This window comes from Ctenopharyngodon idella, chromosome 12 (genome assembly GCF_019924925.1).
Source record: "Ctenopharyngodon idella isolate HZGC_01 chromosome 12, HZGC01, whole genome shotgun sequence".
In the NCBI taxonomy this organism is placed as follows: domain Eukaryota; kingdom Metazoa; phylum Chordata; class Actinopteri; order Cypriniformes; family Xenocyprididae; genus Ctenopharyngodon; species Ctenopharyngodon idella.
Genome location: NC_067231.1, coordinates 20,997,421 through 21,016,582, shown reverse-complemented (window position 1 = coordinate 21,016,582; position 19,162 = coordinate 20,997,421). Strand labels below are relative to the sequence as shown.

Sequence of the window (19,162 nt, the reverse complement as noted above, 5' to 3'; positions counted from 1 at the left end):
GTCATCATTTACTTACCCAAAACTGTACGAGTTTTATTCTTCTGTAAAAAAAAAAAAAAAAAAATGTTTTAAAGAATGTTGGTAATCATGCAGTTGATGGCCCATTGACTTCCATAGTATTTTTTTTTTTCCTACTATGGAAGTCAATGGGTGCCATCAACTGTTTGGTTACCAACATTCTTTAAAATATCATCTTTTTTGTTCAACAGAAGAAAGAAACTCATACAAGTTTGGAACAACTTGAGGGTGAGTAAGTAATGACAAAATTTTCATTTTTGGGTGAACTATCCCTTTAAGAAACGTTTAGTGTATTCCTAATGTCAGACCTTATGATTCTTAGTCTTTTTTCACAGAAACCTTGAATGACCAATCAAGCTCCACCACCAACCCATAGTTCTGTAAGTTCTGTTTGATGTCCAAAATATGCATTTTAATGTATGACATAGCTGCAAAAATGTCATTTTTAAGTTCTATTATTTAAAAAATGCTTGATTAACTGACATTTCTTAAATGTTATGTTGTGCTTTGAAATATTCGTATAACTGCTCAATGAGATTTAAGTCATGCAATACCCCACCCCAACACACACTATTCAGATCATTCCTAAATATATTATTTAGATTATATACGTTAAAAAAATCATTTAATTTTTTACTTTTTTTTTTTTATAGTATGTCTAAAACTAAAAAATGTCACAATGTAATTGACAATTTTTTTTTTATGGAATGTTGCAGCATTTATTACAAATGATTTATTTGTACACATCTTTATTCTTTTTAAAATTCATGTCTCCTCCTAACCCCGCATCTCTTGTTTAATGATGCATCTCTTGTTTGATGACGTGTACACGGGCAAATGGGCCCAATGGCTACAAGTTTCAGTCCCTCCCCTCCTGCATTCTGTCACTTCACAACTGTTTGAAAACTTGCATTCAGATCTGCCTCCATCTAGTTTGCAACTTTGTGATATCCAATCAATTCCTCATTAACAAAATCAAGTCTTGCCCTACTTTTTTTCCTTTTCTTTTTTGATAAGCCGTTTCACAATTTCCAATTCATGCTGACACTGCTTAGTGGTTATATGACAGTCCACAGCACTGAGAATCACATAGTATTTGAGTACCACTAAAAAAATTACAATTACTTCACCCTTTGACATTACTTATTTAGAGTTTCATGGGACTGTGACCTATTTATTTTGTGCCTTATATAGATGCGGGCATGCGGTTACTCTCTGATGTTCTGGTTTTGGTTTGAGTGGTAATGGACAGAACGTACAACTGAAAGTCAGATGACAAACTAGAGAAAGAGAGAGTGGGAGGGAGCAGTGAAAATGAGGTACTGAAGAGGAAGGAGGATAAATAGATCCATAGGCGGGGGATGGCACAGGATAGGAATAGAACAGTGTGGTGAGCTGGAGAAGTGGACAGGTATCTTATAAATAGCCTCCTTTGTTAAAAATGTAAGGATGGTTCTTTTTTTAAACGTTTTGGAATTCATGACTATATGATGTCAAATGTAGGGTAAGATGCCCCACCCCCCACCATCACCCATAATTAATTTATTTATTGAACATTTATTGATTAGTTAGGTTTTTATTAATCTTGACTTCATCTGAACTGCAATATTTGTGAGATTTTTTTCATCTTAATAGCTTTGAGGTTAAGCATAGTTTGTATAGTATGTACAGTGTGTGTGTGTGTGTGTGTGTGTATATATATATATATATATATATATATATATATATATATATATATATATATATATATATATATATATATATAATATATACTACTACTACTACTAATAAATATCCTAGTTAATTTGTTTAAATGGAAGTTTAAATACAGCAGAATTTGTCTTTATCTGTTTCATCGAACAGTGAAACAAAATGGTGACTATAACAATAGCTTAATCAGTGAAGTCTGTTCTCTTTTTCCTTGCTTTTATTATCTTTGTGTGTTAATGCTTCATTTCTCGTGGAATGGGCTGCCATCCTTCCTTCCCGCAGGCCATTCCATGGCCTGAACCATTTCAATGGTAGGAAGTCAGAGGCAGTCTGCAGACAGCTCTGGTACAAGCCTGACCTATTTAAATCCTGTCAAAGCGAGCGGACCTGTCTCTCACTTTCCTGCTCAGTGATGGTCCACAGGTTTTCTGAAGCCCAGCAATGAATGCCAGCACATACAATCAATCAGTTGATCCCAGACTAAACAGTCAGTCTCAGATCTGGGATCCTTTTGATTGTGGGTGTCATGTGATCCGCTCATGAGGCTATAAGTCTCTCCTGATACAACGCCCCATTTACGCATCTCAGATATCCTCATCGTGACATAGGATAATGACTCACGGCAAATCGTAGCCTGGGTAGAGATTTTGCCCTCATTATCATGACATAGCCTTAATGAAAATGAAGGTGAAAGTCGAACCAGGCCTAGTAAATTAGAGCGTGTATGGGACAGCATCTTAAATAGTATAATAAATACATTAATTTGGAGTGTCATGTACTGTTGAACTGTATACATAGCCTATATAGATTCTCTTGTTTAATGTGATATGTAACATCAACACTAGCTTTACCGGATAGAGAGGGTTGTAGCATGACTCTTCATAGTACAGGATCCACAAAGATTGCACAAAATAGTCCAGGTTATAGGAGAGACTAGGGCTAGCTGTCAAAATTTATCTCAAGTTTTGAGTCAAAAGCCCAGTGATGCATAGCTGTGGTTTTGTGTTGGTTTCAGAACCATATTCGAATTTATTTTAATTTTAATTACAATGTCTTATTTGTACAAAGGAACACAAAACCACACTTACACACATTCAGGCAAGTATATAATGAAGGCAACTTTTATATTTAGAATTTATAAAATTACAGTATTTGTTGGCCCAAACAATAATGTGATGTTTTAGTAGGTTATCTTTTGCATTTTGCTTTTTCATCATTTTTGTGCTTCATAATAGTTTTACTTTTTACATTATGCTGAAAAGCCTTTATTAGGTGGTGTAATGGCAGGTTCCATTTGTGACAACTTGGTCCTCGTGTTAAAATTGATTACCACAACAAATTGACATACAATTTTTTAGTTTAGGAATGAGTTACTAATATGTAGCTGTTAAAAGGATAGTTCACCCAAAAATGAAAATTCTGTCATCATTTACTCCCCCTCAAGTTGTTCCAAACCTGTAAACAAAGGAAGATATTTGGAAGAATGTCAGTAACCAAACAGATCTCGCCCCCATTGACTCGCCCCATTTTTTTTTTTTCCTACTATGGTAGCCAATGGAGGGTGAGATCTGCTTGATTACAAACCTTCCAAATATCTTCCTTTGTGTACAACAGAACAAAGAAATTTATACAGGTTTGGAACAACTTGAGGGTGAGAAAATGAAGACAGAATTTTCATTTTTGGGTGAACTATCCCTTTAAGAGAATATCAAAGTGATGAGTGAATTTATAACAATTAAAGACACAATAAAAGTTAACTGTGCAAAGTTACAAGCTGCTGTGTTGTCCATATAGGGAGTGGTTTTGTTACAATACACAGTAGCTCACAGATTAGCATAAAGTTCTCTTAGATGCATGACAGATTAAGAATTTACAACTTGGTTATATATTTGAAAATTAAGTGAATGATTTATACTATTAGATTAATACTATTAGACATCCCAGCAAATAATGCTTTGGTAAACATACATTTGCTATTTTGAATGAGAAGGCAAAAGAGTAAGTGGAGTTGAGAATGTTTCTTACCAGAATAAAGATACCCCTGTGTTTGCATCATACTGTTGAATACCAATGAAGTCAATATTGTGCTAATGTGCTAGTAAAACACCCTCTGAATGACATTATAAAGGCAGTACTAAATTACTAACTTAATGCAATACTGCCACCTAGAGGTGAGTGCTTCCTCACAGCATCTCCATCTTCAAGATAAAGAGTCACATAAATACCAACCCCAGAGGCAATAAAACTGTAAAACATTTTTAAAGTCATAAAAAAAAAACCCATCATCTTCAAAGGTATTTACATTTATTAAAGAAGGAACTGCAAGGAGGTAAATACAGTACAATATAGTGTCAACCTGGTGCATCACATTTTAGGCACTTAGCATAAAAAAATAAACTTGTCTCTCAGATCTCAATAAAACCTGTGTGACATGGGCCTTACAACAAAAAGGAAGGACATTTTTGCCTCAAGACAAACATTATTTGGTTGACAGGTGTCTGAGTGAGGACTATATTTTTGCTCATTCATGGCATAACATTACTTGTTTCAAGCTGGGCCATTTGAGCTGAATATTAGCCAACTGTTATGGTTTGCATAAACAATTCCACTACTTCACATGTATAACAGTGATTGTCATGTCACAAAGAGGGTGACGTACATACTGAGTGAATATTGAAAATAAAACATTATTAGTTCTCATGTGTTAGAAACAGTTAAAGGACCAAACACGGGAAAGTAAAGCTACAGAGAAATCACTGATTTATCCTGACAACTATAATACACTTAACACTCGCTACTTAAATCAAGGATGGATTATTACCTCTCTGCCATCAAAGCTTCTTTCAAGCACAATGGACAGAAAACAATTAATATACACAGACAAATTAATACATCTGTCCTTACAATTACAGAGATTTCTCATTGAGACTTCAGCGTGGCAGATCAGAGCACTTGTGAGGCGTTTATCTAGATTTAAAGAGAAATTCTATAAAAGAAACTCAAAAATTAGTAGATTGACAGATCAATTCAAAAGCACCATTGAGTACACTGTATCACTTCTGGTCAGTGTTAACTGAGTTGACAAACAGTAGTTGGATCAAATGTCTAGTAAAGCATTCTTTTAATGTAAAGGATATACTTAATGTTAACAAAAACAGTTGTTCATATGGGACAGAAACCCATTCTTGATATTGGGGCTATCAATGAGAAAATAGTGTCTCAAAAATAGTTTAAAAGGAATTCTCAACTTCTGCTTCAATGGTTTACAAATCAGTTTAACAAAAATCAATGTAGTCTAGCGCAAATGAATGGTCAATCTTAATCTTTGAACTCTGCTAAACACACAATAATCTTACAAAAGTGGACTTTACCATGAAATGAAACAGACCTTCTTGTTAAAACTTTGAGGCAGAATGAGGCACTCAAGTATCACAGAAAATGAAAATACAGTTAGTGTTTGGTTGGCTGTTTGAGGTTTGTTGGCTTGCATCTCAATACATCCTGTTTTATCTTTTTTTTTAGTAAAGCATAATAGTACATTTACAGGTGCATTTCTTCATTTCGAATAAGGGAAAGGACAACAAAAAGCACCAAAGCCATAACTAACACATGTAGGTTCAGCATATCTTTACAGAGAAAAACATTCCAACTATTATAAAGTCCATTATTGCTACTGAAAGGACACCGGCTCTGATTTGTTGTAATGAAGGGAGATGAATGCTACAGGCAAAACATATAACTGACCCTAAGAAACAACATGAGAACAAATTCAGCGTATTAAATGGCAAACCACCTCAAAGGACACATAATTTCAAAAGGATGGTTTCCACAGGAACCAGTTGGGCTTGTTTTTAGGCAATATTCTAAAATAATACTTAATGGAATAGTTCATCCCAAAATGAAAATAGCCATTTACTCACCCTTGTGTCGTTCCAAAGCTGTATGACTTTTTCTTCTGTGGAACATTCTGAACAATGTTTTTTCCAGTTTTTGCCCATGCAATGAAAACCAATGGGGTCCAAAACAACATTAAACTACACTGATTTTCATTGTATGAACAAAACACAAAAGAAATGTTTCAAAATACCATCTTTTGTGTTCCACAGAACAAAAAGACAAAGGGTTTGGAATGACACAAGGGTGACTAAATGACCATTTTCATTTTCGGGTGAACTATCTCTTTAAATTTGCAGATCAATGTATTTTGAACTTTTCACAATATCTAAACCCCAAAGGACATTAATGTGAAATCAGTATGGTTCAGTGATGTAGGTATGACATATGTAGACAATTTAAACTGTACTTAAATGGTACATAATGTTTAAATCTACAATCAAGCACAGCTTCAGAATGAAAGATAATTACTTCATCAACTGGACCATTCACTCATTCAAAGACTATGGAATTACCTGAGAAATTGGTTCAATTGTCGGCATTAAAAAAGGTCTATAAGAGACAGCACCATCTTATACCAGTGATCTTCTTGCTTGCACCATAAACATACAGTGTGTCCAGTTTTCACAGTTCCATTCTATACATACTCAAGGGTTTCGACTTAAATATACAAGGGTGAAAATTATTTACATACAAACTTGTTTCAGGTACCAAACTCTTCTCTATAACACTATACCCTTTAAAAGCTTCTGGAGAAAAATCTATGGAAAAATAATATCAACAGGTTAACTGTATCTTACTGTACTATTAAAAAAAAAGAAAAGATTACAAAAAAAAATCTGTTTTCTACAATGAAGGATGGCATTTGGCCCAATCCAGGGGCTCTGTAGTTGCATTAGAACAGCTTATTCCAGTCTCTTGTTGCCTCCATTAGATGCCGTTGACCATGGCCGATCCAGTCCTCTTGGTTGTTGAAAACTCGGCCACAAAACCAGCAACAAAATGTTGACTGCTGCTCTGAACCAGCAGATGAGGACCTCACCACCTCATACTTATTTCTGCTAGTCTTTTTTAACTTTAGTTTCAGTATGAATCTCTCTTGAACAGTGCCTCCTAATGACCTTGATCTTTCGCTCCCATTTCCGTTGGAAGCATTCTGCTTTGAAAGTGTATTTGGAGACTCAGAGAGGGCTTTAACTGTACTTTGGGACAGTGCCACCTTGAGAACTTCACCTTTGTATTTGTTCACTGACCTCATGATGCTAGCAACTTCAGGAATGTCTGCATCTGGGTGGTTCAGCACAACCACAGGCTGGTTTCGACGGGGGCATTTGATTTCTTGAAGTGGACTAAAGGGACAGAGCTTTAGCGTTCTCACGGCATCTTTCGCAACAGGCTCCCAAATTGAGGTAGCATCTTTCTCAGCCGACTTGCTTGAGATTCTCCTCGTTTTGGAGGAGCGCTCCAGCATTTCCTCAAACAAAGCCCTTCGGCTCCGTTTCCTTTGGCTTCGTGGACGGATGGGACTGGGAACAAGTGGCAACTTCTGTAATGCTACATCATGATCAGCCCTGCTTTTGATTTGAACATTGGATTGGGGTAGAATATGTTTAAGCTGGGATGCTGGGACGAGTTTATGAGTGAGACCTTGGGAATTAGTAGAGGTTTTCAGACCTCCCGACACGCTGGTTAAAGATTTATTTGAAGACATTAACAAGCAAGGTGACTGTAAAGAGCTTGTGGCAAGGTATACTGACTTTTTGGATGTGGTGTATGGAGTGGTGGAGAGAAATCTGGTGCCGTTGGGACCTCTAACTATCTTAAGGAATACCCTGTTTTTGCCAGCCTCGTTTACTTGGTTGCCCTGGTTCAAAGTTTTCCCATCTGAATTGTTCAAAAGTATACCTGACTTAGCCGGAGAAATGTATCTAACCAGGTAAGCTTGTCTCCCAGACTGCAAGGGACTGGTTTTATCTGCTGAATTCACAGGCATGGCCAATACAGGACGAGTTGCAAGCACAGTCTTAGAACTTGGACCATTTGACTCGCTACTAACTGGGGTAACAGGGACTGGTCTCTGAACTAAATAACAAGTCTGTGGCACGTTGGTCGCCTGTTCTCCGGATGAGGACTTGACAGCACCTGACAAGAGAAAAGATGCTTTAAGAGCTGCAGCATTGACAAAGTAGCGGTTTCCACTGCCGCTCGGTGCCATTTGGATAGACGTTTGACCTTTAGTTTCCAGACCTGAACTTTGCGCAGACATGCCAATTCTGCCTCCGTTTAAAGTCAGAGCTACTCCCTTTGTCTTGCTGGCTGTCTCAATCCCAGGTTTCACATAGGACACATTAATGTTGGGAGAACTGGACTTAGTAATCAGCTTGAACCCAGCCCCACTTTTCAGCTGAACTGGCACAGCATATGGAGTGTCTGTAGTTTGAAGGAACATCTGCTGTTTTCCTTCAGGTGTTTGCAAAATCCGAAGTGTGGTTTTGGTCGGCCTAACAGATTCTTGTCCTGTAGCTGAAGTCCTCATTCTCTCTTTCTCAAGCTGCTGGCTGATAATGGCATCAGAGTGCTTTTCAAGTATCTTGCCCAAAACAGCTGCACTAGTCAAGCTTGCCGCTGTGTTCTCGCTTGCAAATGTGATGCCTTCCGGTTTCTTCTCTGATGCTGATGAACAAGCTGTTTCTACTCCTTTTTCCGGAAGCACAGGAATGAGTGAATCATCAACAGTAGCTATGCACTCATCTACCTCGATATCACTATCTGACACTCGCTCTAATGCTTTCTCTCCACTTTCAGAGAGCGGATCCCTCTCATTAGCCACTGCCCTGCTATCTTCTTCAGCTGGAAGAGGAGGCGATGCCGGCAAAGTTAAGCTCCAGTCACCAAAATCCTCCTCGCACTCTTCTTCCTCCAGCCCCTCCAGTGAGTCTTCCTCAGGCTGCAATGAATCAGGAGAGCTCCCGAAGGAATCTTTAGAATAATTGTGGAAACTAAAGACCTCTTGACTTGGGGAATTGAGAAAGTTATTTTCAACCTCTGTGTTGCAATCTTTGGCATCGGGTGATGCACCTTTACTAGTTTCTTTTTCTGAGTTTGCCTCAGTTGTTTTGCTTTTAGTTACTTCAGAGAACTTTACAACTACACTGTCTGAAGCTTTAGTCTTACTTGAGTCAGAAGGAGCATTTGGGTAAAACTGAAGGCTCTCTCCAACTTTTGCGTTAGAGGTCTTAATGTCAGTCATCTCACAAAAAGATGTCTCAACTTTGTCAGAATCCTGCCCTTCTGGAGCCACTGAACTGAATCGAGGTTCCTGGATAAAAGGTTCTTCTGACAGCACAGAAAATGTTGCATCTGCAGTTGGAAGTTTAGATTCCAGGATATCAACATGTGTGAACTTGTCATCTGCAGACATTTCAGGCTCAGATTTTGAATTGGAAGAGTCACAGGAAGGATGTGTGGTTGCATCAGCAGGTGACTGTAATCCTGAATGTTGATCCATAACTGAAGCTAATGCTGTAGCCTCATATTCAGATGAGTCTACTTGACCAATTTGCAAATTAGAGAGTGTGCTCTCAGAATCAGCAGAGGGAAGCTCTGATTTTGAAACATGAGGTGAGGCGGCTGGATTTGCTGTCTGGATATTATCAATGTAGCTTTTTTCACTTGAACAGAGGAAAGATACCTCATGAAGGTGAGGTGATGACCTCCCATTCGATTGGTGGCTCTGACTCAGGGAAAGTGCAGCATCTTTTGATGCTGTAGACAGTACTTTAACACCACATGAGACTTCTGTATCCTCATTATTAACCTGCCAAGCCTTACTTGCAATCATAAAGCTAACTTTGTGCTCATCTGTCAGGGGGAGATGGTTGCCAATGTGATTTTCAACTTCTGGTGACTCTTCTTTTATTGAAGATGGCTCATTTGATTCTCCAGACTCTAAACTGAGGAGAGATCCTAAGATTGGAGAAGATGAAGAGCAGGGGCTGCTGGTTGTTTTATCTTCATCTTCACCGATGTGTGAATCAGAAAGCTCATTTTCAGTGGAGTCTTCTGGTTTTGTCGGTATGACTTTTAGAACTAAATGTTTTTTACCATCTACTATCTTAAAGCCCATGACTTTAGTGGTACAGTTTGGTGGAATAGATATTTTATTTTTCACCATAAGAACAGTCAGTCCATTGCTATTGGTTGAATTCAGAAGTCCTGGACTTCCTGGACTAATCTCATGCTCTTGTAACTTTGGTTGTGGCGTTGTTGACGGAATAAGGTGCAAAGTTTGTGGCTCGCTTTGTACGGGAGACTTTGTCCATTTATTATTTTCTTTTTTAACCCCAACAGCTCTTTCAAGAAACTGCTGGGTCTCCTCCAAGGTTTTTTCAGGATGAAACAACCTACCGTTATGATCGAGCAGACCTACACCAGAGAGTGAGTTAAGTTTTGACATCCACTGCGGTTCTCTGGATCCTCCAACTGGTGGAGATTTCTTAAGCAGGATTTTTAGTCCAGATGAATTGACTCCAGAGTTGTCCTCATTTGCTCTCCTCTTGTTCATCTCCTCACCGTGTGCCACTGTAAGGTGTTTGTTCAGGTACTCTTTGCGAGCTGCGCTATATCCACAAATCTGACAAGAGAAAGGAAAAGTCCCAGAATGCACCAAGGTATGCTTCTGAAGATCTCCTTGTGTGGGGCTACCATGTGGACATTTCACAGATTTGTGATTACGTTCGTTGTGATGATGGGTGTGCTGAACAAAGGTTCCTGCATCTCTGGTGGAGAACTCACACTTTTTACAGCGAAACTGTCCATTACGGCTGTGGCAGTTGGTAAAGTGCCTGGTGAGCAAAAGAAGTGAATACTGCACCCCATCGTTGCAAATCTCGCACGTGACCAAAGTGTTTCGATGTCCGATGCGATGTCGCTGAAGAGATGAGAATTCATTGGTGACAAACGAGCACAGATCACAAGGATAAGTTGGAAGGGTTCCCTTGTGAGATCCTTGAAAATGTTTCAGCAAGTCGTTAGGGCTGTAAGTGGTATCGTCTTTGCATTCAGAGCAACAAAAACTCAGTATTTTTCCAGAGAAGATTGCACCCTGCTGCATCTTACATGGAGTCTTTCCAGAAGCTTTGCTGTGAAGATTATCAGTGGCTGATTCCTCAGGGGGTGTTTCATCTTGGTCACAATGCTCGTTGCAAGAGGCTGTATCTGGAAGCTGATGTGCCAACTCGAGAGGCAAAGTGTGGTCCAGTAAGGTATCATCATCCTGGCTCTGGTCATGGCTTTCAGGGGGATCATCTGATGCTGTCAGGTCAACCTCCATGCTTTAGAATAAAGGCTCCTACAATATTTGAAACAAAAACAAACAAGCATTATTATATTGTAATATGTGAATAATACTACTGTACAGTTAATGCATTACAGCATTTAAGGAAAAAGACCTCTATTAAATACATTTTATAAGAGCTACTATGCTTTAATTTATGCTTTAAAAAACATATGCAACATGTTGAGTATAGAAGTATAACACAAATAATTTAACTTCCACTACAAGTAATTTTTCCACAAAATGACTTACTATAGACTACATATTTTCTCCAGCGAAGTCTACAATACTAGTATTTGTTTAAAAATGACAGGCAACATCTTCCTGCCTTTCATGCTTGTTGTCTTAGAGTTTGCATCAAGAAAGCAGAAAACATTTTAATGCCAATCACCTCAATTGCTTACATCCGGAAAAACTGGATGTCACATTATAGCCCTTTACAGCAAATAATATACTACAAAGTAAGCAGTATGAAAAACTTTTAATTATGAATGTTGCAAAAATGTAATAATTATGAGCCCAAATGGAGTTAGTTTTCATTTTCTGTGCCAATTTTGGAGAATATTAACCAGAATGGATTTAAACATGGTAAAAAAAAAGAAAAGAAAAGAAAAAAAGATTTATAATCAACAAAGTATAATCAAATAATCCACACAATATCTGATAAATAAACAGATAAGGGGCATAAGATCTGAAGAATTTTGTGATTATTGGTTGGTCAAATTCTGTAAAAATCTGCAGAGCATTTTGTAGATTTCCATGTGGACCTACACATCACAATTTTTATATGTTTAAGAGATGTTCAGAACAGCATACTATCATACTACCCTTACTACTGCAGCAGTTTATAGCGTGTACACAGTGCATGGCATGCAAATTTTCTGTATGTATAAAATATTGGACGATCCACTACATTTTCCAAAATGAGCAGTACACTGTTTACTGTGCAGAATATAGCACTTTCCATTCATTTGTGGTTCACAAATGTGATGTAGTGTAGGTCATATAACAACAACTGCTGTAATATCGTTTAATACACAATACTATCTGAAATGTTTACTGTGAAGAATGCCAAGTCTAACCCTAAGAAATGCAAATTCAACTGTAAGTACATTTGTAGCCTGTTGAAATGTAATAATTTAGAAATCTGTCAATATCTATCAAATCAAATTTTATATGTGATCCAACAATTCTACAGCAATTAGTACAATCTGAAATCTGCCATTAACCAATTTAATCTCACTTGTAACATGTGGTCAAAAGAGTTGTTGATGCATTATACACATAGTTGTCAAATATTAAAATGCAGACTGTTTTGATTTCATGTAATCATTTTTACATGACTGGTGTAAATTGTCTTATGACTACAGCAGTTTAATTCTAGTTTGCACCTCTGAAAAATTAGCGTCTGTGTCAAAGTTAAACATAAAAGACAAAAGCAAGCATGTAAAATGTGTCATGATACACAAAGAACTAAGATATGTAAGACAAAATATTTAAAGAGTATTATTACATCTAGAGTCTATTATTAAAGAGTCTATTATTAATACATGTAGCAGAAACATGCCTGTGGTCAAATTTGTGAACACTGGGAAAACCCAGAGACTTATTTTAAATAAATTCAATAACATTCAATATTTAATAACTAATTTATACACGTTATCAAATTTTAGATTTCAAATCATTGTCACAAAAATGAAACCAAGTAAAAATGAATTTATTCTATTATTATTCCCCTTTTCTGCACAATATCTTGATAGTAAAAAAATATTTTTTGGGTCTTATTAACCAACTAAGCAATCTGACTCCAATGGCTATAACTGTGACCAGCATCACTAACTTCAAAACTTTAGAAAATGCAAGCAGTTAATTTTACTGTGCTATCTAACGAGCTGGAAGAACACTGGAACTAAATGGATTAATGTTAATATGATAACCTCCATAAACTATTTTACAAACAAGATGTGAAGTGATGCATGGAACATTGTTTCATTTGTAGCTTAAACTTCATCTGCATGATCGAAATCTCAAACGCATATCCGTGCACATCTGTAACAGACAACGTTGATTTATCTTTACTCATTTTCCACATTTGCTATATTAGCCAAAGTTTTCAGCAGAATTTCATTACTTCACTTCAATCTTCCTACAGATGCGCAAACAAACTTTTTAAAAACATGATACAAAACCAGCAACACCCAACAACAAAGTCATGCATCTGCGAATGAATAAAGTTATTTGAATTAAGTTGACATTCACCAACTTTGTGCAACGCGGACACGCACAATGCACAGCCAACTAAAGGAAGTGCCATGTCAATCGACTCAACACGAGAATTATGGCCGTGCATTTCTGGATGCAGACCGACTATCCCGCTACTCTCTTAGCGAACACATCGACAAACGTCGCTCAAAGTAATTCACTCATAAGCCATGTTATTTATCCACATCAACAAAAATAAAGCAACTCGCCCCCACCCACGCTGGATGTAATCAACGATTAAAAAACAAAGAAGTCAACGCAAGAGCGCACTACTCAAAAAAGTCACAGTTGTATTAGGAATTAATGTAATTGTGTCTTAATTAAAACCGCTGTTTCAAATAGGCGCAGTTTAGAGAAATTTACCTCTCTTTTCTCTTTAGACTGGCAGGTCGGTGACGGCAGCCATGACAGTTCCATCCGGGTTCCGCTGCCTTCAATGCGCGTGAGGCAGGAACTCGGAGCGGATGAATATGGATTACCTGAAACACTCATTAGGTCGTCTTTACAAACATATATTTCTTTTTAAACCTCAAAGCCAATTCTCTAAATGGAATACAATTTTCCTTTGGTTAATTAAGGAATAGAACGTGTTGTTTTAAGTAAAGTCCGTGTAGTTTTCGGTCTGTTTCAGATGCAGTTGTGTCCATCTATAAAAGTGGCCGTGCATACTGCTGTTTTGTAGACTCTAGGGACGCCATGACTCACTCTAGATCATGAAGCGCCATCTTGACCTACAATATCATTACTCTGATAGAGTTAAAATAGTGTTTACTAGGTTATAAATACTGGCGCACTGAGATCCGCAAATATATGTACGAATCATTGTGCTAGTGAGATGATGATAATAATACATTTCCAGGGTAGTTATCTAACATTTATGTAGCCTAACAAATGATCATGAATCACGCATATATATGGGTAACCATAATTTCAATAGTAGACTAAGTAAAATTATTACTTCAGTGAATGTTAATTCAAAAATTCATAAGGCTTTCACACTAACACAGGCTTCTTTTTTTTATACACCAAACAAACATTTTCAAGCTGTTTTATTGTAAGTTGTTTATAAGTACAACAGTGATGTTAATTGAAAAATCAAATATTGTTCTTATATTGCAACTTAAGGCTTTACAATTCACATTTGAGGAATTAGATATAGCCTACTTTTTCATGGTAGTTATATAACATTTATGTAACAAATGCTCATACAACATATTATTAAAAAGAAGGTTAATACAATTTTAGTTAGCCTAATACAAGGCTTTTACATTTTGTTCTACAATATAAATTACATACAAACATGATTTTTTACACAAATCAAAGAAACGTTTTCAAGCTGTTGTTGTTGTTGTTGTTTTTATGTAGGCTAAGTAGCTAAATAACTGCCACAATGATGTGAATTGACAAATCAGACAAACATGGTCCTTTTCAGAAAAATACTGCAACTTGTGGCTCCCAAAAGAAGAACTTGATGTAATTTATGCTGTTTGTCATTACAGGCCATAGGTAGGCCAAGAGAGTAAATAATGAAGGGTCAGAAATTAACTGGGACAAAAATTATCTAAATATTTAAAATGTTACTCTGATATATTTCAAATATATTTTATAATATTCTGTTCTAGGCATATTAAATATATTCCAGGCATTGAATAAAATGTCTACTATTGTGTATTTTTAATATTTTAAATTCAATAAAGTGATCATAAACTATTTGTAAGCTGTATATAAGCACAGTGATTCCTTTACAAAAAGAAAATTAAAATGTATGTAATATGCTGAAAAAATATGGTAATGAACCTGCAAATATTGTATTTTAAAAGTAGTAGTCGGTAATACTTGTAGTGAAGTAATACTTCTATAAATAGTTTTACAAATTGTCTTGACATGTTTGCAAATTGATCAAGTGTTACAAACAACAAAAGAGGATGGATGAATGGAGTGTAAATTAAGGTGTGGCATGTACGAAGGTGTGACTTGCCCAATAGAGATCATACAGCCCACTTACTACAAAATTCAGATTTGTGGTATTACTGTATTTAATGTATGTTGTTTGTAATTGTAGGCCATAAGCTATAAGATCCAGAATGAGAAATGATGACCAAGGAGAAATTTACCAGGCCTTGGGGCAATAAGGTCACCAAAAGTGACAAAAATTAAATGAATATTGAAAATATTATGGAATTGAATTTTTTCAAACATATTTCTTAATATTCTACTCTAGGCATATTATATGTTAAGTAGTGATTTAATATTGCCATTTATTTAAACAATAATTTCTGACATTGATCTATATTCAAGTAGATTCAAACAGTCTGCATGCATGATAGAATTGTTAATTGTGTTTATTTATTATTATTAGTATTATTTTACATTTATTTCGAAGCATATGAAAGATTTTAATCAGGAACATGAATTTTGAGAGATTCATAAAAGGTACTAAATAGACTTTCCTCAAATAAGTATAGCCAGGGATTGTCAGGTAATAAATCCAGTCCATTCTAAACAAACAGATCAGCAGATTTAGCTCTACACTATGGCCGTACATCATTTAAAAGATTTAATAGCTCTTATATTGAAATAGAACAAAAAGAAGAACTCTGTTCTGAAATCTCATAAAGGTTTTGAAACATGTATGTGTTGAATGAACACTATTAGGAGCTACATAAATGTTGTTGTTATTGTATTCATTGTTTCAGTAAGAGCATTTCAGTGCATGCTTTTTGACATGTTTTTTTATAGCCTAAGTAGCTTGGGATATATAGGTGTGTAATTAATCACACTTTTATTATTGTCAACAAAAAAAAAATCATATAGACCTAAGCATCTATGACTGGGGTCTATTCATATTAATAAAGGCATATTCACAGCTGTTAAAGGGTATGAATTAGCTCTATAGGAGCCATTGTATAGACTGATTGGGGCATATCAATCAAAGAGGTGTAAACAGATTCATCAAACCTATTCACACCTATGACAGAAGTCATAATCTTTTCAAATTTGATTATCACAAAATGTTGAAATTTGAGTGCAGATTAAAATCTTTCTCTTTCTTGTATGATATGAAAACCCACTATTTATGTTTATTTGTTGATCTAAAATAAATACAGTATGTAACTTCTTTATGTTTCAACACAGAACAATGTTTTAGTCCTACAATTGCTACTTTCTAGGGTCATTTAATACAACCTTTAAGCAAAGAGTGATGAAAAACATTGTGGGATGATCATAAATATTTATATCAATATTAAGTAATGAAACAATACCTTAAGCCTTCTTTAGAATATTACATGCATTTTCAAAATGATTCAGTAAAAACATTACTGTGGTTATACATTAAACTTTAATGGTACTTAAAAATAGCTCATGATCTGCATTTGAATTTAAAATCTTATTTTATATATTATTATCTTATATCTTATTATATATATATATATATATATATATATAACTGTGTGTGTGTGTGTGTGTGTGTGAATATATATGCTAATGATTATAAAATAAACACATAAGAACATTTACTTTTATATTATTTTTATGTATATCCTGTAACAATATATTACTATAATGTATAACTAAAAATAATAATAAAACATGTTATACAAATAATAAAATGGATAAAGTAAAATGTTTATAAATGTAAATTAGTATATACATATAAAGTACATGTATATACTAATTTACGTAAATTATATATTATTATTTTTACGCATTTTACTTAACAAATGTATAAACTAATTAGTATATAATTATAATTAGTATATACATATAAGTACATGTAAATTAGTATATACATATTTGTAATATTTTAAAGTAAAATGTAAATCCATGCTGAATGTATAATTACATTATTTACAAAAAAGAAAATTTAAATGCATGTAATATCACTATAAAAATATGGCAATTTATCTGCAAATATATTTCTTTTTTAAGTAGTAAGCAGTATTATAACATAAGTAATATTTATATAAACAGTCTTACAAATGTCTTGACATACTTGCAAATTCTTCAAGTATTTGTGATGAACAATAAAAGAGGATGGATGAATGAAGTGTAAATTAAGGTGTGGCATGTATGAAGGTGTGACTTGCCCATTAGAGATCATAGAGCCCACTTAACCTTCAAAGTGTACAAGTGTTAGGACCGCCCCCTCTGGACCAAGGTGGGCAGGTATAAAAAGTGGTAACTCTCAGTTCTTGGTCAGTAGCACAAGGAGCAGTAAGAAAGCATTCAGCTTGACCTACTCAGTCCTTACAGAATTACATTCTACAAGTGATAATCAAAACATCCTTGAAAGACATGTGGACTGACTGCATTGGTAAGTGTTATTGTTTTTATTCATTTATTTTTAATTTATTTTTTAGATTTTAAGTTTTTTTTTCTTTCTCTGGAATAATTATTTATTTTGTGCCTTTATAATAACATACATCTTTTTACTCTTACAGCTCAGGATGGAAACTCACAGGCCAGTAAAATTGCAGGCCGCAGGAAGAGAACCTGTTTCACCAAAGAGCACTTGGAACTACTTAAAATGGCTTTCAGTGTGGACCCCTACCCTGGTATTAGTGTCAGGGAAAGTCTATCTCAAGCCACGGGCCTACCCGAGTCACGTATTCAGGTATGTAAATAACAATACAGATAATAAACAGTTTTCAAAAACTTTAAAAAGTATTAAAAAAATGTATAATATATCAACATTCTAACATAAATGTTGTTTTTTCCAGGTGTGGTTCCAGAACAAGAGAGCCAGAACCCTAAAGAACAGAGCTTATCAGAACTCACCTCAGCTAGACAGCACCTCTCCTCTGCCCAGCCCTTTTCTACCCCCTCACATGGCTAGCGTTGGGGTCAGTGGCCAACAGAGAGGCATTCAAGAGGAATCCTTCAACATTCAGATGTCTCAAACGTCTCCTCAGCACTTTACTTTCCCTCCAAGTGACTATAGCACACCTGCCATTAAGCCTCGGCAAAACAGGTTAATGGGAACCAGCTCTTGTTCTCCCTCTCTTCCCTCTGATCTACAAGCTATGGCAGACAGCTGGAGCTCTGGAGGAAGCACACAGACCTCTCCTGAGTCTACATGGAGTCTACCAGCACAGAGTTTTGGGAATTCCTACAAGGATGAGAGTCATTTCTTCCTCTACCCACCACCTCCTTATCCACATGGAAGTGCCAAAGTCGGGTGTGTTAGTGGCCTTGAGTCACTTCCAACTTCTCCTGCCTCTCCTGATTCTGCATTTTGGGACATGGGACTGGAAAATTGCTCTCCATCTGTGCCAGACACTGACTGTGGAAGCCCATGGGACAGGGTCGCTGAGGAGCAGCCTGTGGCCCCACTTCCAGATCTGTCCTCTCAGTATCTGGAGGATGTTCTTGGGAAAATGGAGCCAGCCTGGTGGAACTTCAATGGCCAGATGGATCTACAGTAATCTAGCGAACTTCCATAACCTAAAGGAGACAAACACTGTTTTAACATAGGTTTAACTTGAGGGGAAGGAACTGTATTATATGGAAAGCGTGGTATTGTGCAAGTGCCGGTTACAGAGCAATATCAGATATCCACATTGGACAGTTATTTAATGGACTTTATTTATTTAAATTTTCTACCAAGGAGTAGATTGGAAACAGTAGCCTACGGTTGCACCATAAAAGTAACTTATTTATTCTTTATGCTCTTTTTAAGGTATTACAGTGCAGTTGGGATATTTATTTCTACATTTAATGAAGGTCACACAACCTATACTGTCACTTTGTAAAATATTGGATATTTATTTGAAATAAAATGTTAAAATGTATAAATTCTTGTCTTTGGATTGCTTACACATTTAATTTTATTTACTATTTTGTATATTTCATCAAAAAGGGTCAATTCATTGATTCTGAAGCATTGGGAATCAAAAGTCAAAAGGTTAGATTCGACTCCAATGAAGGCCTAATATGCTCAGA

At 35.9% G+C, this 19,162-nt stretch overlaps 2 protein-coding genes across 2 annotated transcripts; one reads left to right on the top strand and one right to left on the bottom strand.

The window, feature by feature from the left end:
• Window positions 1-4,015: 4,015 nt before the first annotated feature.
• si:ch211-214e3.5 (zinc finger protein 518A) lies at window positions 4,016-16,407 on the bottom strand. Its single transcript, XM_051913894.1, has 2 exons — window positions 13,583-16,407; window positions 4,016-10,972 (listed from the first exon to the last, which is right to left on the bottom strand). The coding sequence occupies exon 2, from the start codon at window positions 10,952-10,954 to the stop codon at window positions 6,518-6,520; it is 4,437 nt and encodes a 1,478-aa protein (XP_051769854.1). The 5' UTR covers window positions 10,955-10,972; window positions 13,583-16,407; the 3' UTR covers window positions 4,016-6,517.
• Window positions 16,408-17,286: 879 nt separating this feature from the next.
• mxtx2 (mix-type homeobox gene 2) lies at window positions 17,287-19,015 on the top strand. The gene is made up of 4 exons (XM_051915708.1): window positions 17,287-17,296; window positions 17,490-17,534; window positions 17,662-17,834; window positions 17,941-19,015. The coding sequence occupies exons 1-4, from the start codon at window positions 17,287-17,289 to the stop codon at window positions 18,643-18,645; spliced, it is 933 nt and encodes a 310-aa protein (XP_051771668.1). The 3' UTR covers window positions 18,646-19,015.
• The last annotated feature ends 147 nt before the right edge of the window (window positions 19,016-19,162 follow it).

Excerpts from the sequence above, each read along its gene's own strand:
- si:ch211-214e3.5 (XM_051913894.1), bottom strand. The coding sequence starts at position 10,954 with ATGGAGGTTGACCTGACAGCATCAGATGATCCCCCTGAAAGCCATGAC.
- mxtx2 (XM_051915708.1), top strand. Across the intron at positions 17,535-17,661 it reads CATGTGGACTGACTGCATTG|CTCAGGATGGAAACTCACAG; the intron begins GTAAGTGTTATT and ends TTACTCTTACAG. Across the intron at positions 17,835-17,940 it reads TACCCGAGTCACGTATTCAG|GTGTGGTTCCAGAACAAGAG; the intron begins GTATGTAAATAA and ends TGTTTTTTCCAG.